Below are 19943 nucleotides of genomic sequence, written 5' to 3'. Positions count from 1 at the left end.
GTTACTCAAATCATTCTCTAGAAACGCCTCTGGTTATTTCTCTCAAGCAGAGTATGTACAACGCACTCAAAATCAGTCCACGGGAGAACAGATATGCTCTGCTACTCAACCGGAACAGCTTACATATTTGCTGTAGAAAGCCTGCCATTATCCTTGGAGTTAAATCCCATCCCATCCCCTCCGTGCAGCTCAGCACGTAGGAGAGAGAACGGGACTGGGAAATGGGTCAGTTCCTCCTCCAGATGCACCCCACCCTGAAAAGTCTCAGCTCTGGTCACAGGAGAAGGTGGCAGAGGAGAAATGGCCCCTGAGGGGCAACCCCCCCCAGGCCACCCATCCAGGCGACAGCAACTCAGTGTCCAACAAGTTCAAGGCGCACAAGGCTGATTTTCAGAGGGCTGCCCACCCCCCCAGCCCCTTGGGGGTTTCTCCTGAGCAGGTCTAGGGGGTTGAGGACCTGCATTTTTAACCAGCGCTCAGGGGACGCTGACGCTGTAGTGCCGGGACCATAACCTGGAGAGGCACTGGTCTAACACGTGCTGAGGGGCGGGGGTCCAAAGCTGACCAACTGAGATGTCCACCCCAGCGGGTGGGCTCAGAGCGGCAGCCACCGCCGCCTCTGAAGGTGGGGGGCGGGGGGGACAGCCAGCATCGGCAGCCGCTAGCCCGCGGCCCCTAGAAAACCCCCACCTCGGGGCGGCAGGAGAGCGGACAGCTGCAGCCCGCGGTCCGCACGCATCCGTACACCAGACGGGCAGGGTCACCGCGCACCGCAGACCTCAGACCGTCCCCTTCCTGCCCCCCGCCCCAGCCTGGTCCCGTCTGGGGTTCGCTCCAGCGCCCTCTACAAAACTGAGTCTAGGCACTGGTGCCCCCTTGTGTGGGTTTCCGAGACCCGCTCAGGGATCCAGCACACACACAGAGAGGACGGACCCCGGCCCCCTTCCCAGAGCCCGGACGGACCAGACGGAAGCCGGGAGCGCTCCTGTGCCCTGGGGCGGGGTGCGCTGGGCACCTCCCGGCGCCCGGGGAGGTTCAGGCCTCTACCCGCCAGTCAGTCCACAGGCTGAGCTACGCTGAAGCCCGGGTCCCGCCTGTACGTCTCCCCGGGAGTTCCCGGGCATTCCCAGACGGGGTCCAGGACGAGCGGGGCATCCACGAGCTGCGCGCGTGCATGCAGGTCCTCAGCTCCTCTGTGGTTCCGTCTGCTCACTCACGGGGCAGCAGCTGGAGGAACGGGGTCACCTGAGCGCCCTGTGGGTCGGCGGGGCCCAGGAGGAGCCGCTGCACCCAGGGAGAATGTGCCCCCGGCCCCATAGCCCAGCCCTTCACGAGCCCTGGGCTGCACCCGCGGGGGGCCAGGGAGGGAGGGGCACAGTGAGCCTACGGCCCGAAGGTGGCAGCTCCGGACCCAAGAGGGGCTCCTCTCAGACCCACCCGAGGCCTCAGATTCATCCAGGGCCACCAAGTCAGGCGGCAGAAATGGGCAGGCCAACAAATCCTTTCCTTTCACTGAGAGCTTGCGCCCCAACATAGGAATATGCTGGAAAATGTGCAAAGGACATAGTGTCCAAAGGAACAGAGGCTCAGGCTAGGCACCGCAAGGCCACATGAGGGGACCAGGCTGCTGGGGCTGCTCCCCAGAGGAGGGGGTGTCCACAGGTGGAGACAGATGCCTCGGGCCATCCCTGCCTTCGGGCTAGTCCCAGCTCTGAAGGACGCTCAGAGGTGTCAACACAAACCCTGTGGGCCTGGCGGCTCCCAGGTGCCCAAGTCATAACCGGGAGGGACAAAATCTCCTTGGTGCAGAAACCTCTGAGTCGGAGTGAAGGCCAGTTACCCAGGTCAAACTTCTGGCTCAACCGTGGATGAGGCTTTTATTTTAGTAAACTAATTTCACTAGCAGGGAACATAACCCTACTGAAAATACCTTCTGAACAAAACATCTTCTCCCCAGGGGAGGGAGCATGAATTATAAATCAGGAATTTGACAAATGAATGGCAGGCACACTGAAATTCTGCCTATGTGATTAATCACTTTGAAAAGCAAGATTATCTTTTTACAGTAAACATAAACTTTTTTTAATTTTTACAACACTGAGAAGGCCTGGAGCCAGGATACCAATATCAATAAAACCGGGCCGTTATGGAGCCGGAGTAGTGACAGAAAATAAAAATAAAACCCTCATCACAATAATAACCAAGCCATTCACGAGCTGCTTGTCAATACTGTTCTTGTTTTCCCAACCCCAGCTGGCGCCCCGCTGTCCTCACATTCCTGCCGAGATCAGGTGAGGATTAAGAGGTGGGAAAAGGCAGAAACTTGTCTGCACATCTTCAGCACACATAAACACACTTAGATTTTACTGTTTCCTAAAGGAATGGGCTGTTTAACTCAACTGTTCTGTAGATGTGATTTCCTAATTGTTTCTAAGATGTCTGCCTTTACATTCAAAATGTATTTTTAAAAACTATCTGGTTATTTTTCTGTCCCTTACACAGACTCCATGGTGCCTGGATTTTATCTGTGTTACAGTCCTTTCCCCAGCTCTTCTTAAGGTTGCAAAAAATGTTTGTTCCTATGCTTAGGGTGGGTCCCATCTGCCAAAATGTAGATCACCGTGGGAGGCTATCTTCTTGAGGACATCTATATATCACCTGCATCAACATTCTAAATGCCCAGCACATATTGTACACCTGTCTTACTTATGGCTCCAAACTCAGGGCTGTCTTTCCTCTGAGTTGTCAACACCACCACCTCCCTGCCCGCTCAGATGAAGGGCAGGAAGGGCCGGGAAGCAGAGGAAGGCAAAGTGCTGGGGATTCTCCTCGTACTTAGAAGACAACGCCAGGTCCAGGGGTGGAACGTCATCTCCAGTCTCACTAGGCAGCAACTCTAGACAAAGCATTTCTTCAGCTTCTCCCCAGCTGGGACAGATGGGGCTGGGGTGGGGGGGGGGGCAGGGCGGGGCAGGAAGGAACACTCTCCCCCTTTCCAAACTTCACTGACAGACTGGAAAAACGCAATCACCATTCCCTTTATTTCTCAGAGAAAAAAATTCACACTCTTCCCTGCGGTCCCTAGGGGGCATCAGAACCCAGCACATGCAGGCTGTCTCCAGCACTCTGCAGCGGATGGAGGGCTTGGTCTTTGTACAGAGGCTGCCTCTAATCCGTCTGCAACAGACTGCTTTCGGCCACGTCCAAATCTCCCCCGAAGTTCAATATTTACACCAGCCTTGGGGGTTCAGCAAGGGTAGGAATTTATATTCACGTGTCTCTAGAACCAAACAGATACTCTAAAAATGTTTCCTCTTTGAGTGGTTTAAAAACAGCTTTACTGAGGTATAATTTATCTACCAAGAAAATTCACTCGTAAGTTTTTACAGTTCCGGGAGCTCAGCAAACCCACACAGGGGTCCAGCCATCCCCACGAGGCAGTGTCGGAGCCTCTCCACCCCTCCTCACTCTCAGCACTTCCAAAGCTCTGCATTCCCAGCGGTGCGCAACCTCTGATTCCACCCCCAGCCCTTCGTGGCTTTCTGTCTCCACAGTTTTGCCTTTTCCAGAAATCACCCATTAATGGAATCATACAATGTGGAGTCTCTCGTGTCTGGTTTTTTTTTTCACTTAACCTGATGTTTTTGAGGTTCACTCCTGCTGTGACATTATTGTTGGGCAGTAACCCACTATGCCACGTTTTATTTATCTGCTCATCTGCTGATGGGACATTTGGATTGCTTCCAGTGGGGCCTTTATTTGCTGTGGGGGGAGGAGGGTATCATGAATAATACTCCTATGAGCAATCCTGTACGAGTCTTGTGGGGGCATGTTTTCGTTTCTCTTGGGTAGATACTGGGGTAGATTCTGGAACTGCTGAGTCACACGTCTGACTGTACATTTTTTGGAAGTGCCAAAGAAGTGTTAAAGTATAGCCATGATGCAACCTAATCTTAGAGTTGCAAGAAGATAGAATAAAGCACAAAGTGTTGCACAGCCAATTGGGAGAGACATGCGCAGAAACGCCTGACTGCATCCAAGACTCCGATCCTTATAACCCACCACCTCTGTCTAACTCTCATTCTTTTCAGGGTAACTATCCTTGGTGGCACCAACAAATCTGAAATTTTAACTCATTTATCTGATGCTATCACAAAACAGGGTTGTTCAACATCAGGGAATTTTTTCAGATAACAGAAATATCTTCTTTTTCAAGGACTTGCAAGTTAGCCATTTCATAGAAATCTTGTACGTGTGTATTCCAAAATCCACTTCCTTCCAAAATAGCAGAACTTTGGTCTTAATGTCTAAGGTTATTACTCCAGAAACACATCACCTTACACAGAGTGATGTCCTCAAGGAAGCGCTGGCCATCTGAATTCTGCTGGCTTACCTTTAGACCACCTATGTTGTCTGGCCCCTTGCTCCAGAGACAAGCAGCCCTGCTGCCTGTTCCCACTTGATTTTGCCCTGTGTCCATCGCAGTCCTGGATGTCAGATTCTAGAATCAGCTCACTCGGAGTGAGGACTAAGAGGTCTATCCCAGGTAACGTTCTTGAATTTCATATTCTGGACCTGACTTTGTAGTCTGGGCTACTCAGGAGACATTTGGGGACTGGTCTCCGTTCCAATTTGGAAAGCAAAGGGTGACACATAAAAGGGATTTATGTGCTACCAATTTGCCTGTTCAGCATCAAAACAAAAGGCTATAAAACTTTCTTCCCACTGGACCAAGTGGAAGCACTTATTTGGTCATGAGAGGTATAAGAAAAGTCATACTTTAAGACAGCAGTGTGACAAGAAAATATCTAGGCAAAAAATCAAAGTGTTTCGAGGACAAACTTATGAAGAAGAAGAAATAAAGGGGTAAAGCAGTGGTTTCCAATTTGGCCACACAATGAAATTACCTGGCAATCTTTAGAAAAGTACTGATGCTCGGATCCCACCCCTAAACGTTCTGACTAAATTGGGATGGAGTGCAACTTGGGCATCAGGATTCCTTAAAGGCCCCCGGATGACTCTTATGTATAGCAAAGTGTGGGAACCCCTGGGGCAAAAGTCATCTTGGCTTATAGCAGAAGCACATGGAAGTGAAAGGTTCTACTAACACTCTGGTAACTCAAACGTCCTGATAGGTTCCACTGCCTATCCAAATTATAACCTCCACACCTGGGTGCACAACAGCTTACGTAATCCTAATACCACCTACCTCTCCAGCATTTTTTGCCAAACAGGTCCCAGGACGCCCCAGCTCGTTGCCTCTGCTGTTGCCGTCCTGTCCTGAAACGCCTTTCTTCACCCTCTGCTTGCTGAGCATTTCCGGAAACCCTCCAAGGCCCATCTCCAAAGCCAGCTCTTCTCAGAAGCCAGTGTGATCTTTCTTAATCAGATATCTGACTCTTTTTCATGCCCATGACATGTGCCTTTTCTTTCCCTGTGGCACTCTGCAAACTTCACTCAGCACTGCTGGCATTTATCTACTTAGCATCTTCCTTTCTTTTCTGCTTCCTTTGGACTCTTCCTTTTTCTTTATTTCTTAAGGTTTGAGTGGAAGATCGGCTCTTTTTAAAGCTCATTTTGCATTCTTTATAGTTTTAGGTGTACATATACTGATTCATGGTTTTTACAGTTCACTTTTTTTTGGCCATACCACATGGCTTGTGGGATCTTAATTCCGTGACCAGGGATAGAAACTGCATCCCCTGTATTGCAAGGTATCCCCTGTATTCCTAACCACTGGACCAATGGAAGTCCCCACAACTGTTAAAGGTTATACTCCATTTGTAGTTACTATAAAATATCAGCTGTGTTCCCCGTGTTGTACATTTTATCCCTGTAGCTTATTTTATACATAATAGTTTGTACCTCCTACTCTCCTATCCTCCTCCTCCTCCTCCTCCTATCCCTCCTATCCCCTCCTCCTCCCCTGCTGGTAACCACTCATTTGTTCTCTGTATCTGTGTGACTCTTCTTATAGGGGTGAGGGAGCAGGTAAAGAGGCTGGACCTAACCTCCTTCCTAAGTCTGAGGAGGAGAAATACAGAATTGAGTTGCCACTGGTCACACCTGACCCAAAGCCAGCTGCACGGGTACTTATCACAAGCAAGGTTACGACCCAGACCATTTTGGTCATGGGTGAGGAAGGCAGTCAAAGGAACACAGCTCTTGGGAAAAGAGGCTAGGTTCTCAAGTGCTCCAGCTAAAGAGAAAGCCTCCCAGCAATGGCAGGAAGAAGTCCAAGGCGGGAAGCTCAGCCTCCTCAGAGCTACCAGGGCTACTGGTAGACGGTCAGCAGGCTCACCACTGCCATCCCCTGACAAATAAAATACTAAGAGCAGGGGAGGCCAGAAGCTTTGCTGAGCCTGGAAGTGGCCCAAACACCTAAGAGACGACACGTATCTGTAAGAAGACCCCACTGGGGCTTTGGGCTTTACACAAGATTCAGATAATAAGAAATACATCATAAATATTTTTGCAAATAAAAATCACACTTTAATTTTCAGCTACACTTGAGTGCATAATACTTTCAGTTAACACACAACTTGATATGTAATCACATTATGTAATAATTCCTAATAAAAATTAATTAAACTCTCCTGCTAGCTCTCCCCTCTATATGTATCACTTGTTCAACCTGGGGGGGAAAAAGTGTATCCTCAAGCAGAAGGAAAACCTGCAGGTACCAATACGCTAAAGAAGAGGTGCTTACCATCACCAGAGTTTCCAGAAAAACCTACTTGGAGGAAAAGGAAAAATAGCTGTGCTAAAATTCATTTTAAAATTTACTACAACCAACAATTACCATCACCTCAGACTGGCAGAGCCTTGGCTTGCTATGTTGGTGACCTGGGACATTGGGCTGAGCACAGCGGCAGCCTCGGTGGATTCACCAGGAGAAGGACATTTTTCTAAAGAATCAGGGTTCCCAGCGGGGAGGACACTGTGCTTTTCAAGGATGGAATGAAGTGCTGCCCCCTCTCTTTGGCTGTATCAGATGATGGAATTTTAAGAATTTAAGACTGACCAAGAGTGAGTCTGAGAAAAGCAGGAAGGCTGTAAGGAAACCCTTATGTGGTAACTTTATCCATCGGGGCACATAAATCAGCAAAGACAACCTTTCTCATGACCTTCCCATCTCTTGCTTTCCTAAATTGTTTCCCCAAATTCTCTTTAGAAGGAGTCAACTCATTAATGGATGTCTCCTTTTATTTGGAAGCATTAGCTTAAAGCCAGGCAAGAATTATATTTAAAGGGGTGCGTGTGAAGAGAAGCGCGTGCGCACAGGAACACCGGGGTGAATGCGGGAGGGAAAGTGCCCGTGTGTGCGCAGCGATCGAAGCACCCACTTCATTCCTCAAGCAGCGAACGGTCTCAGGCGAGGCTAAAACCCTTATCACAAAGCGCATCTCTGCAGAAGGCAAACGTTCCATCAGTAGGGCAAATCCTATGGGCTAATCAATAGAAACTACTCTGTGAATCAAGATTTCTTTGTAACAAAATGAACTGTTCAGACACCTCCAAATCTCTGGCGTTCCAACACATCTGAAAAGATGGAATAGCTTTTACGTAGTGGACCACAGCATCCCGAGGAAGAAAAGGGGCCCGGGACGAGGCGAGCCATTCAGCCCCCTCTCGGCGCTTTTGGTCCCTGCCGCGTCCCTTTCTGCAGATTTGCCTGCCACAGGCAGACACCCGACCCCGGATGTGTCAAGACCCAGGAGCGAGGATGGAGAATCCTGACTGCAGGGGACTCCCCACGAGGAGGCGGCCCCCGTGCTGGGCGCCCCCACCGCAGGCATTGCCGCTTCTTTTTAACGAGAAAACCTTAAAGGCAGCGTGCAGACACGGCAGCGGGAGAGCGTCAGCTGCTGCAACGCGGAGCTCTTACCCCTCAAGCTGCTCCTCCCCTAGGATCTGGCGCAGGTTCTTCAGGAAGGACAAGGAGACCAAGGCGTGGGAGTGGCGGATCTTCACGTAGCCCGTCACCACCTCGATGAGCCCCATGAAGTTCTCCAGTTCCGAAGCGATGTTGTCTGCGGTAGGGGGACAGGGTTACTGCGCGCCTTGACACAAGGGAGATACACATGGTTTCTCGCAGACCCGTCTGGACAGCATTTCAGCTCAGGTCTTGTTTCCCTGGTGCCCCTGAGACACAAGGCCTCCCAGGATCCCTGCTCTTTGTCAAAAACGCGTTTCCCTAAGCGTGGCTTTCAACTCCCACCGCCTGGGATGGGCCCCCGAGGCGGGGGGGAGGGCAGTTTCTAGAAGGCTGAGGACTGCAGCTCCCAGGCTGATTAACAGAATGTAAAATCGTAAACACCAGACTGCCAATTAGCTGAGGCGGACACATCCAGGGAACATCTCTAATATGCTCTGTCAACAGCACTGCCTCCACAGTAGAAGGGCATGACTAAACAAACAATGTTTTCTCCGTCTCACTAGGAACTGCTTCTGCCGCATTCCTAGTTCCTAAGATACAGTGATCTATATTTAAAGACTCCATCTTACTAAGACTGCAAGAAAATGCACCAAAATATTAACAATGGCTATTGGCAAGTAATTTTCAATCATTTACTTCTATGCTTCTAAATTTTCTAATGCACATACATGATTCTCACAGGTGGAAAAGAGTTGGGAACATCACTGCTAACACATGTGCAAAAATGACAAGATGTATGAACAATGTATTTTCTTCACTCTTACAGCCTTTTTCTCATAGTAAATAAAAAGCATAAACTTCAGTTCAACTTATGCCAAAATTACAAGGCATACTATAATGAACTGGATGTGATTCAACCAATGGAATTGTACTGTGTATGACCTGTGGAGGCATAGTTAATAAAAGGCTCTGTTTTGCTTTCAACTGATAAACATCAAAGAATACAGGTACTGTCCTCTAGGGCAAGGCCCTATGTTTCTGTACAGTGTGACGGTTTTCCAAGAGAAATGGAGAAATTCAAGTTGTAAAGACTACGGTTGCCTCCAGCTGATGTTTCAGGGAAAAGATTCTGAATTAAACATGTGGCGGGACTCACGCCTTTCAGTCAAGGCTGAGGAGGGGCCTTTCCAATAAGACGTCCAACCAATCTCCTGTGGTGGACATGAACTGGAAGCCACACTGCGTGATCGCACACCACTATGTACCAGTTCCTCCTCAAACTATATAGTAAACTATACTTCCTGATTCATGGATCAAAGTTTTTAAAAAATATTTTGAGGATTCATGTGTGCATGCTCAGTCATTCAGCCAACTTTGCGACCCCATGGACTCTAGCTCACTAGGTTACTCTGCCCATGGGATTTCCCAGGCAAGAATCTTGGAGTGGGTTAGCATTTCCTTCTCCTATTCTGAGGGCAGAAATATGAAAATAAAAGAAGGGTTAGGCACTTAAGGCTTTCTTGGTGGCTCAGACAGGAGACCTCGGTTTGATCCCTGGATTGGGAAGATCCCCTGGAGAAGAGAATGGCAATCCACTCCAGGATTTTTGCCTGGAGAATTCAACAGACTGAAGAGCTGGTGAGCTACAGTTCATGGGGTCACAAAGACTTGGACACAACTGAGCGACTAACACTTTTAAGCACTTAAAGGGTATGTTCTAGGAAATGAGGAACTCTGTATGAGAAATTAGGAAATCTAGTAAGAGCACAAAGAATAAAACTTCAGAATACCATGAAAGTCATAAAATTCTAGCTGTGTGGAAATAAGTTTATCTCTGTTGTGAAGGGGTGAAAGGTGTTGCGAAAATCAAGGGCTATCCAAAATTCAAAAAAACTAAGCGGAAAGCTTGCTGCTGTCATCTCTAAATCCTAAGACTAGCACTCACTCACTGCACAAACAGTATCATTAAGGGAAAGTAAATGCACAGAATGGTGTGTGCTGTGCTGAGCCGCTCAGTCGTGTCTGACTCTGGGTGACACCATGGACTGGATCCCACCAGGCTCTTCTGTCCATGGGATTCTCCAGGCCAGAATACTGGAGTGGGTTGCCATGCCCTTCTCCAGGGGATCTTCCCAATCCAGGGATGGAACCCAGGTCTCCCGCATTGCAGGCAGATTGTTTACCATCTGAGCCACCAAGGAAGCCCCTCAAACCATATAATTTGTTTTTTTTCTTTTTAAGAATTTAGGGAAAAAGTCCCTTTCAACCTCAACACCTTCTTACTATATTTCTCCTAGCTTAGGAAACTATCAGTACCTTCACCAAGTGGTTCCAGTGGCAGAGAATTTAAGGCACCATTACTAGAAACCTCTGTCAATTACAGATCAGAACTGAAAATATCACCAAGTAAGTCAACCGGAAATGCTTCACACATGCAGTTGCCCAGAACACCATCTTCTGCAAATAGTGGGGAATCCTACAGAGGGTGGGGAGACTGAAGTTTCAAATGCATGCTGACATACATATACTTGTATCTCTCGGTTCTCAGAAGTAAACTTGGGAGATGGGCCAGTTTTGGGCTGAATAAAACTTTAAACTGATATCATTAACCCCCTCCCTTGCTCAGTCTCCCACATATCCAAGTAACCAAGACTCTCTGGACTTAAAGCTCTGAGGCCTTGGCTCTGCTGGAGTCTGCTGAGTCACACCTCTGATCCATCCATCTCTCCTGGGGTTTGGATGTGTTGAGACATGCATATCCTGCATAAGATGTGACTTAAGAGAGATGAGGGCTGACCCTGTGCAGAAATAAACGCTGTGCCCATGGCTAAAATACCAATTGCCTTTCAATCTCTCACTCTCTCTTTTTTTAATCTTTGAGGGAAGCTCCAAGCAGGGGCACTGAGCATGTGGCTTACGCACCATGTTGTTTTTCTAGGCCGATAGTTTAGTTGTGAGTCACGGACGAGAAGGGAAAGCTCAACAAAAGAAAACCAAGAGGTCTGGCCCTCTCTTCCAGGAAGAGGGAATACTCACTGCCGCGTCGGATGTTGATGAGCAGATTGCCTTTGAAGATGGTGCATCCTTGAAGCATCTGAGCAGAAGTAACAGAATCAATGGTCTTCGTCTTCTTTTCTTCCTCACACACTTTGGGACAAGGGCCTTCGCAAGGGATGCAGTACATGCTGTTGAAAATAAAACCACCCAACACACTGAGAGCTGAGTCTATCTTCCTGCATTAAAAAAATTCTCAAAAGATGTGCTTTTATTCCAGGTGTCTTTACTGTCCAAATTACAGAAAGCAACTGGCAGAAGCATTCGAGTGGTCATACTGTTTCTCATTCCCAAGCTTGCCTGGGGTAAGCCACTCAAACGGCAATGCAAAGGAGAAACTGACTACAAAGGAAAAGCGTGCTTCCTGTTTCCAGACAAAACACATGATACACCCTTGAGGCATGTGCGTGTCATAGACTGGGGCTGGTGAGCCAGCTGGTCCCATGTGTGAGAAACAGCCTTGCAGAAGGGAGACACCAGGGGATCCCAAGAAGAACAGAGCTGCTCTCTGAGGTCATGGGCCCTGCTGGCGTACCCAGAGGAGCCACTGGGAGAGTGGACGGGGACGCCGAAGGGACAGCAGTGTCCCCGCTGCTGACCAGAACCTAACTCCTGCAGCCGGCAGTCCAGAGGGGGGATTCCAAAAGGCATGTGCTATAGCACAGATCCATTATTTTCTTGCTAAAGCACAACTGAAATAATTTCTTGACAGCGTTTGGCAGAAACTTGTAAATTGATCCAAATGTTGTTTTTGCTGCATACACAATAAAAACAGGAACTTCCATTGCTTTGTAATGAGCTCCTATTTCACACGCAATCTTGAACATGCCACAAACCCAGCAACAGCCAGGGACTAACGAGTGACCTTGGTACTTTTCCTTATTTAGGGAATAGTGGACAAAACACGACTCCAACTCTCTGAACCGCAGAAAGCTGGGTCAATTTCCAAACTAAATAAATGATACAACATTATGGGATGTGTGTGTAATACGATGGTGAACTGGAGAGCCACTATATTTATATGATTATTCTTGAATGATCTTTCAAATTTCATGAAGATAAGTGAGAAACATCCAGGAAAGCAGTGTAAGTTAAAGCTCTGAGCATTAAGTACCGCCCTCCATCACTGAACTTTACTGCATATCTAAGGCAAAGATGAAGGGCTTTATTTAAAAGCTTATAGACAAATACAATTTCCCTACTGTTTTCTTATTTCACATTGGGAGAACACGAGGGAAGGTTTCCAGAGGAAATGGGCTGACCATAGTGATAGAGGTTTCCCCTTTCTCTGACATCACAACATGTTTACTTCTAGAGACTGCAGCAGCTTTTCATCAGCATTCCTTGTTGGTCTTTTATTGCTTCTACATTACCTACATACCATATAATGCCCCACCTCCCTTTTTAAAAACTTGGTGTGAAATAATTAGACACAGAAAATTACAAAAATAGTATAGACGGGTTCTATGTACCCTTCACCCAGCTCCCTCTGATGGCACCATCCTACAACACGATGACGCAGCATCAAGCCCAGGAAACTGACACAGGCACGATGCCCGCGTGCACTTCCACGTCCCCTCATCACCTGAGTGATCACCGCAGCGAGCCGGCCCGCCCCCACCAGCATCTCCCGTGTGCTGCCCGTTCGGCCATCCTGCACCCATGTCTCTAACTCGGGGCCGCCACTCCCCTATTCTCCACCTCGGTAATGGTGTTATTTTCAGAATCTTATATAAATGTAATCATCGGGTGTGTGACCTTGTGACTGGTTTTTTTTTTAACACAGCATAATGTCCTTGAGATCCATCCATGTTGTGTGTGTCTGAATAGTTTGTTTCTTTTTATTGCTGACTGATATTCCATGGTGTGCTGGATCACGGTTTGCTTGGCCATTTACCTAGTGTGGAGCATCTGTGCTATTTCCAGGCTGTGGCTGTGCACTTGTCTTTGCAGGAACTCAAGTCTTCATCTCTCTGGAGTAAATGCTCAGGGGGATAACTTCTGGGCTGTAGGTTAAACGTATGTTTTCTTCCCCTGACATTTTATTCAAATAGCAATTTCTGAGCCAAACACCTTTCTTAAAATGTCTAGGAATCAGCTAGTACTTTAAAAAATGTTTTTCTAAGGAAGTGCTCTGATTGCATGTTTATAGCTTAAGCTTCCTCAAACCCATTCTGCTACAGAGAGGGTATAAACAGTATTAAAAATAAGTATTTTAAATAAGTGTCAAAGAGGCCTTAAAGCCTGAGAAGGGGGTTGTTATTAGTTCTTGATGGTGTTTTCTTTTAAAGTGAAAAAGGCAGTATCTGTAGCTTTGAAGTGACTGCGAGCATGAGTAGGAAAAATAAGAGCTTAATTCTTCAAAGGACGAATTCCAGTAGAAGCTGTCACAGAGCACAGCGCCCCCTACTTCACCCACGACTCTAGCAGCTGCAAATGACGGAATGCCTCCAGCATCAAAAGGCACACACCGGCAGGGTAAAGAAGCCACGAGCCCCCGGCCATGCACCAGCTGCCCATCGCAGCCCCCAGCCCGGGGAGGAACTGTGTCGGCGGCGATTTAGTGGCTAAGGTCGTGTCCGAGTCCTGTGAGCCTAGGCAGGAACTGTGGCGGAGCCTAAACTGGGTTCCAGGCACTGCCCAGGGACTGGCAAAGCCTTTTTAAGTTCTAGGGCTGCCAATAAAATGTGAGCAAAATGTGGCAGATTTATTTTGGGTGGAGTATGTATACTCCACAATTCACCAGTATCCTTGGCACATTTACCATTTTAAAGTATTTAGAGTAATTTTTACTATTACAGTCGTTACAGAAATGATGACAGGTAGAGTGTTCTACATTTAATACTATGAAATAACGTGAGCGTTATCTCTGATTTGAAGTTAAGCCTATGGAAGCAGCAACATCTCCAAATATTACACCGGAAACAGATGCCCCTTTACCAAGACTTGCTTGATGAGGTTTGCAGAAACAAGGCAGCAAACAGAAGGGAAATTACACATTACACTCAAAATGAAGATTTCCTTTTCCAGCGGTACTGTATATTTGTAAAATAGCTTTATTTTTTAAAAACCTGAAATGGAAGGCTCCTCTGGTGTAGTCACGAAGCAGGCATTTTTAGTCCATTCCATCAGAAGGACTCCTTGAGAGTTCTCTGCTCTGCTCCAGAGGCGGAACCAGCAACCCAGGTCTCAAGCCTTACCTTGCTTGCAGGGTTATAATCCTATATTTTGTAAGAATGCTGGCATTGCTTTTTCAAAAACTGAAAGCCAGTAACAGCTTCACAGAAGTGCAGTTGCATGCACAAGAGAGATGCTGTTTGCTGTCAGGAACTTCTTTGCTTCCAAAGCTTAATGTCCAGGAAGGAAAATGAGACACAGGGAAAACTGAGAGACGGTAAAGGCTGTGTGCGTAGCAAAGGGACTGAACGCATTGCTTGCTCGGAGTGGAGGACAGAAGCCAGTGCTAACAGGGGGTGTGTGTGTGTGTGTGGCAAGTGATGGAGCACACTGCTTGCTCAGAGTGGAAGACAGAAGCCAGTGCTAAGAGCCTACACCTGCTCACTGCCTCACCGGTGCTGGTGGGGTTGCTCCATCTTCCCTCCCGTACTTCCAAAGCCTTCACTGGTCTAGTGCTGAGCAGCCCTGGAGCTGTGCAAACCTCAGTCTACAGTCTGTGCTACCCACCCGCTCTAGGGGAGAGCCCCGCATGCGCACAGGGAGTCAGGGACCGCCTGGGACCTGAGCCAGCAAACCAGGTACTCCATTCCAACCGTCCAGGCGGGCCGCTTCCAAACCAGAAGACTTGCCCATTGCGCCTGGCGCCATCAGCAGCCGGAGTCACACCGGCCCTCCGCAGTGCCCCGCCTCCCTTAGCCTTCCCAGGGCCGCGCCCGGATGGAGCCAGGCCGCGCCTTCCCGCGCCCACACTGACCTCTGGCTCCCGTTGCGGATGAAGCCCGACGGGCACTCCTGCATGCACTCGCCGTCGTGGATGACGAAGCCCTCGGACTCGCTGCTCTCGGCGTTGGGGATGTTGGCGCAGAAGTCGCGGTCCACGCAGCGCCAGCCCTCGAAGCGGTAGGTGCTGGGCGGGCAGCTGGGCACGCAGACGCCGGCGTAGTAGTAGTGGCGGCAGGCCACGCAGGCCGTGGCGTTGTCGGGCGCGCTGCAGCTGCCCAGGCACTCGGGGTGGCAGCACTCGTGGGTCTCCGTGCACGCCCGCTTCCCGCACGCGCTGGGGCACACTGTGGGGACAGGCAGGGCGTGAGACCGCTGGGCGCCGGGACCCACCTGGCACCCCCCAGCCACCAGCCGCCGCGGGGCCGAAGCTCGAATCCCCAGTGTTACATGTTGAGAATTTCGCTGGGGCAGGGAGCAAGCACTCTGCATTTCGAGTCAGGTGAGCAGGGTTTAACATCCAGCCTCTCCTAGCTGACTCTGGTCTTGGAGGAGTGCTTAAGGATCTCTGACCTTGATCCTCTCTTTTCTCACCTACAAAACGGGGTAGTAACCCCCACCTTGGAAGGTTACCTGTGGCGTGGGTGATACCCTGGAAGCACTGTGCGGACCACACAGTTTATTATTACTTTAGAAGGCTTATATGCGCTACTCAATCTGCATTTTGCATGTGTTCCTTACTGAAATATCTTTTAACTCTTTCTGATATCTGTAAATATCTTTAAATAGTGTGCAGAAATGCACATTTACTTTTAAAATGATTAAAACTAGAATGTGCTAAAGATGATACCATTCGGTTGACAAATTAGCTTTAGAAAGTTTGTGTCTGCTTGTATCATACCAAAGGTCTCACCCCAGATAAACAATGATATTAACCTATTCATGTACCACATCCTAATATATCACAGAGAAGCCCCCCTGTCTCATGGTTTTTCTCATATACATATAAGAGTGGATGGGTGGGCAGTGTCTCCAGCCCAGAGGACCATAAGATATCATTACAAACCATCTCCCGTGAGCCTATCTATGTTAAAGACAAGTGAAAGGAATATCTAAAAAAGCCAGAGAGCCACAATTCTTGTCCCAAATAGATGAGCTGGCATTTACTTCTATAACAATGCCACAAGGATCGCACTCTAGGGGCCTTAGAGCAGTGTGCCTTACTAGCAAAGGTGCCTTACTCACTCTCCGTTAGCCTTATTTAGCGAATAAATTATAAGTCAACAAAATAGGCAATCTGGTTTGCATTATCTGCTTCCTACTTTTTCCATGAGTTGGAAAACACAAGATTATTTAAATATGTAGATTATTGACTCTGACATGCATTATTTAGTGAAGATTCTATTATTGTTTTTCTTTATAATAAAAAAGATGAAAAACTCAGAAATCAGATTAAAAACTACACTGAACACATAGTCTGCCTGTCCACAATGGCACTTTATCAGTACCTCCATGAACACTCCCCACCAGATCATTTGCTGTGCATATGCATGCACATACAAATGTAAACATCTATAAAAAAAGCATCAAGTCATCCTGAAAGCATTTTCTGGCATAACATACTGTGAATTCGACAATAATTTAACAGCTGTATCACATCCCATAGTATAGTACATCATAAGTTGTAATCAGTTTCCTGCTATTAGACATTTCATTTATTCCCAACATTTTATTAGGACAATGAGCAGTCAGTCTTCATGAGAATTCTTAATTATTTCAACAGAATCAATTTCCAGAGTTAGCCTTCCTGGGTTGAACTGTCCTCTGGGAAGTTGGTACCAATCTACACATCTGGTAGCTATATGCAGGAGTACCTATTTTATTGCCAAAAGGTGCATTTAAAAACAGCTGTCAGAACTTGGACATTCAAATGAATACTGTCACCTCGAAAGAAACAAATTCTCATGACACTGTCAGGCTTAAAAAATTTTTTTGCAGGTTTCTCCTCTGATCATCGTCTTTCGACTGAGACAAACAGGCTACCTTCCATTATTCATTCTTATCTATTTTGGTAATAGAACCTTGATTTTTAATTAGGCATTTTGCCACCTATCTAGCTATTACATCTCCCAGCCACTCCTATAGCTAAAAGCAACCTAGGTTCTACCTAGTGAGTAAACTTTTAGTTTACTCGCTGCTGCTGCTGCTGCTAAGTCCCTTCAGTCGTATCCGACTCTGTGCGACCCCATAGACGAGAGCCCACCAGGTTCCCACGTCCCTGGGATTCTCCAGGCAAGAATACTGGAGTGGGTCGTCAGTTCCTACTCCAATGCGTGAAAGTGAAGTCGCTCAGTCATGTCCAACTCCTAGCGATACCATGGACTGCAGCCTACCAGGCTCCTCCGTCCATGGGATGTTCCAGCAAGAGTACTGGAGTGGGCTGCCATTGCCTTCTCCGAGTTTACTCACTTGCTAGTAGCAAATGTTTGGGGTGGAACTTCCCAGAAAACTGCTTCAAACAAAGGGGTATGCCTGTCATCCTTGCTGGCTAGGATATAGGTATAATGCCTGAAGCTCAAGCAGCCATACTAGGCCACAGTTCAGTTCAGTTCAGTCGTTCAATCATGTCCAACTCTTTGCGACCCCATGAACCGCAGCACTCCAGGCCTCCCTGTCCATCACAAACTCCCGGAGTTTACTCAAACTCATGCCCATTGAGTTGGTGATGCCATCTCATCCTCTGTTGTACCCTTCTCCTCCTGCCCCCAATCCCTCCCAGCATCAGGGTCTTTTCCAATGAGTCACAAGGAGACCCATTAAGAACAGTGCAGCAAGATCAGAGGAACTTGGTCCTTCATGACTGTGCTAGTAGGCTGACCCTGGACTGCTTACCTCAAGACTTCTCTACATGAATAAGAAATAAGCTTGTGTCTTGTTTAAGTGCCTGCTATTTGTTAGACGCAGCTGAATAAATCCCAACTGAGAAGTGCCTTTAGAGCCACATATAAGCAAACAAGAAGATTGTGACGGTTGGTTTATGTCATTGTTGTTTACTAGAATTGCCTCTCAATGATTTCTGGCTGTTTCCAAAAGCTAATCTACCCAATCAATTACAAGGAGTCACATCAAAAAAGCATGTTGTGGTAGGAGTTCCTAAAATGCTGTGTCTATGGAAGGCAGCATCTTGAAGCTGATACCACCAACTTGTATCTGCAGTAAACACACACGTGCATGCCACACACTGGATTCTCAGATATCACACTTGATCTAGTAATTGCAGATTAAATGACTATTTAAGTTCAAAATATCCATTACAGAGGTAACTTCAAGGCCCAAGATCTAAAGAAGGAATAACTTTGCAAATCCTAAGTTCAGGTTTTTAAACTAAAAACAAGGGAAAATAAGTCTACCTATCCTTCATCGAATCATCCACCTAGCAACTATTTATTGAGTGTGAGCGGTAGCTGTGTGCCAGACCCTGTTCTTAAGGGGCAGATAAATATACCAGGTAAGCACAGGAGTCAAGTGGTGGTACATAGCCTGCCCTGGGCACCTAGGTGCCCAGGAAGGCTTCACAAAGGTGTTGAGGCTGGAGCTGAAAGCTAAACCTGAGGAGAAATAAGGATGACACAGATGAAATCATGTGTAAAAGCAATTGAGTTGCTGCGATGAGAGAAGTGGGTGCTCATGAAGATGGCAGGGATCCAGTAACAGGTGACGCTGGGAGAGAGGAGGAGAGCAGCTGAGAGAGGCCTTGGAAGCCTGTTCAAGGCATTTTGGTTCAGTGGTAGACAGTGGGCATCACTGAAGGTTTCAGGCAGGAGAACACGATGGTCTGATTTTCATGGTAGAAAGAGGTCATCCGGCAGCAGCACAGAGGGGGCTATGCTAGAAGAAGCGGGATCAAGCCAGAGAAGAAATGTTCCACCGTCCCTACAGAGTTCACATAATACAACAGATCTGTGAGGTTCACAGAGTTAAAAATGAAACTAACTGTGGAAACCGTGCTCATTTGTCATAGCACAGACCTGCCCTATTGAGCATACACTCCCCGTTCAGAGCACGGAAGGCCCCAGGGCTGCTCACTGGCCATCAGCCACCACCAGGCTTGTGTTTGCAGGAACGAACAGTGGCTAAGAATATTATGCTCGTCATCAGAGACTAACTAGGAACAATATCTACTTGTAAAATCCTTTTTTCCTTGCTTACAATTTAAATAAAATGTTACATTATCAATAAAATGATGAGTGGCAGACATCAATATCAAATAGGTATTAATGTAGTGCTAAAGACTAAAGGCATTTAAAAGCATATAAAAATGCCCTGTGTACGCTTAGACTCAAACACAAATATTGGGCATTTCCAGTACGAGAAAGAGAAAAAAAAAAAAACCTGACCAGGCATCTGTGGCTAATGTTTTGCACTGTGCTCCCTATTCCACTGGAAATGGCATCTCTGGGCAGTGGTCCACTGCATCACACACCCCTTCCAGGGGTGCACTGCATGGAATTGCACCATTAATCAATTCCTGCCACAACAACACACAGGCTAGGGAGGTAGGGTTTTGTTTCAGCAATGGGAGCTGCCGCAGAAGGAATTTCGGTAAAAGCTTAAATTAGGTAAAATCCTGTTCCTAGACAGAACAATTCCTCTTAAAGGGATCACAAATCACGACCACAGATCTTTCACGTTACATGACACCACCGTGCACAAACACATATCAAATACTTTGGGGGAATAAAAACAGGGTATGATGGGGGGAGAGAGAGAGAGAGGGGACCATTTGCTGGAGGATAAACTCAGGGGTGGAAGCCAGAGTTCCCCTGGCTGCAGCACGATCCATGAGGGCTCTGGGAGGCGGGCAGGAGAGCCCGCGGAAGTTCAGGATTAGACAGTCCTGGAGCCAGCCCCAGAAGCCCGCTGTAAATTTTGCCTCATCTCAATGTATATAAATATTATTCGTGTTCAGGACTATTAAGGGATTTCTTGAAAAGCCCCGGGCAGTGTGTCTAGCCAGCAGACGGATGGCTGCTCCACACGAGTGCCAAAACTTAAAATTTAGTACAGTTACCAAATTTCCAATCACAGAGCTATGGAAGAAGGAAGGAACGTC

At 47.5% G+C, this 19943-nt stretch overlaps 1 protein-coding gene across 2 annotated transcripts in view; it reads right to left on the bottom strand.

Annotated features, from left to right (window-relative positions):
• IGF1R (insulin like growth factor 1 receptor) overlaps positions 1-19943 on the bottom strand; it is a 304157-nt gene that overhangs the window by 50726 nt on the left and 233488 nt on the right. For both annotated transcript variants that reach the window (XM_065906147.1, XM_065906148.1), the window contains 3 exons: positions 14865-15177; positions 10916-11064; positions 7889-8033 (listed from right to left, as the gene is read on the bottom strand). In XM_065906147.1, coding sequence (XP_065762219.1) covers positions 7889-8033; positions 10916-11064; positions 14865-15177 — 607 coding nt within the window. The remainder of the gene's footprint in view (positions 1-7888; positions 8034-10915; positions 11065-14864; positions 15178-19943) is intronic.

This window comes from Muntiacus reevesi, chromosome 15 (genome assembly GCF_963930625.1).
Source record: "Muntiacus reevesi chromosome 15, mMunRee1.1, whole genome shotgun sequence".
Taxonomy (NCBI): Eukaryota; Metazoa; Chordata; class Mammalia; order Artiodactyla; family Cervidae; genus Muntiacus; species Muntiacus reevesi.
This window is presented reverse-complemented; position numbering and strand designations above follow the sequence as displayed.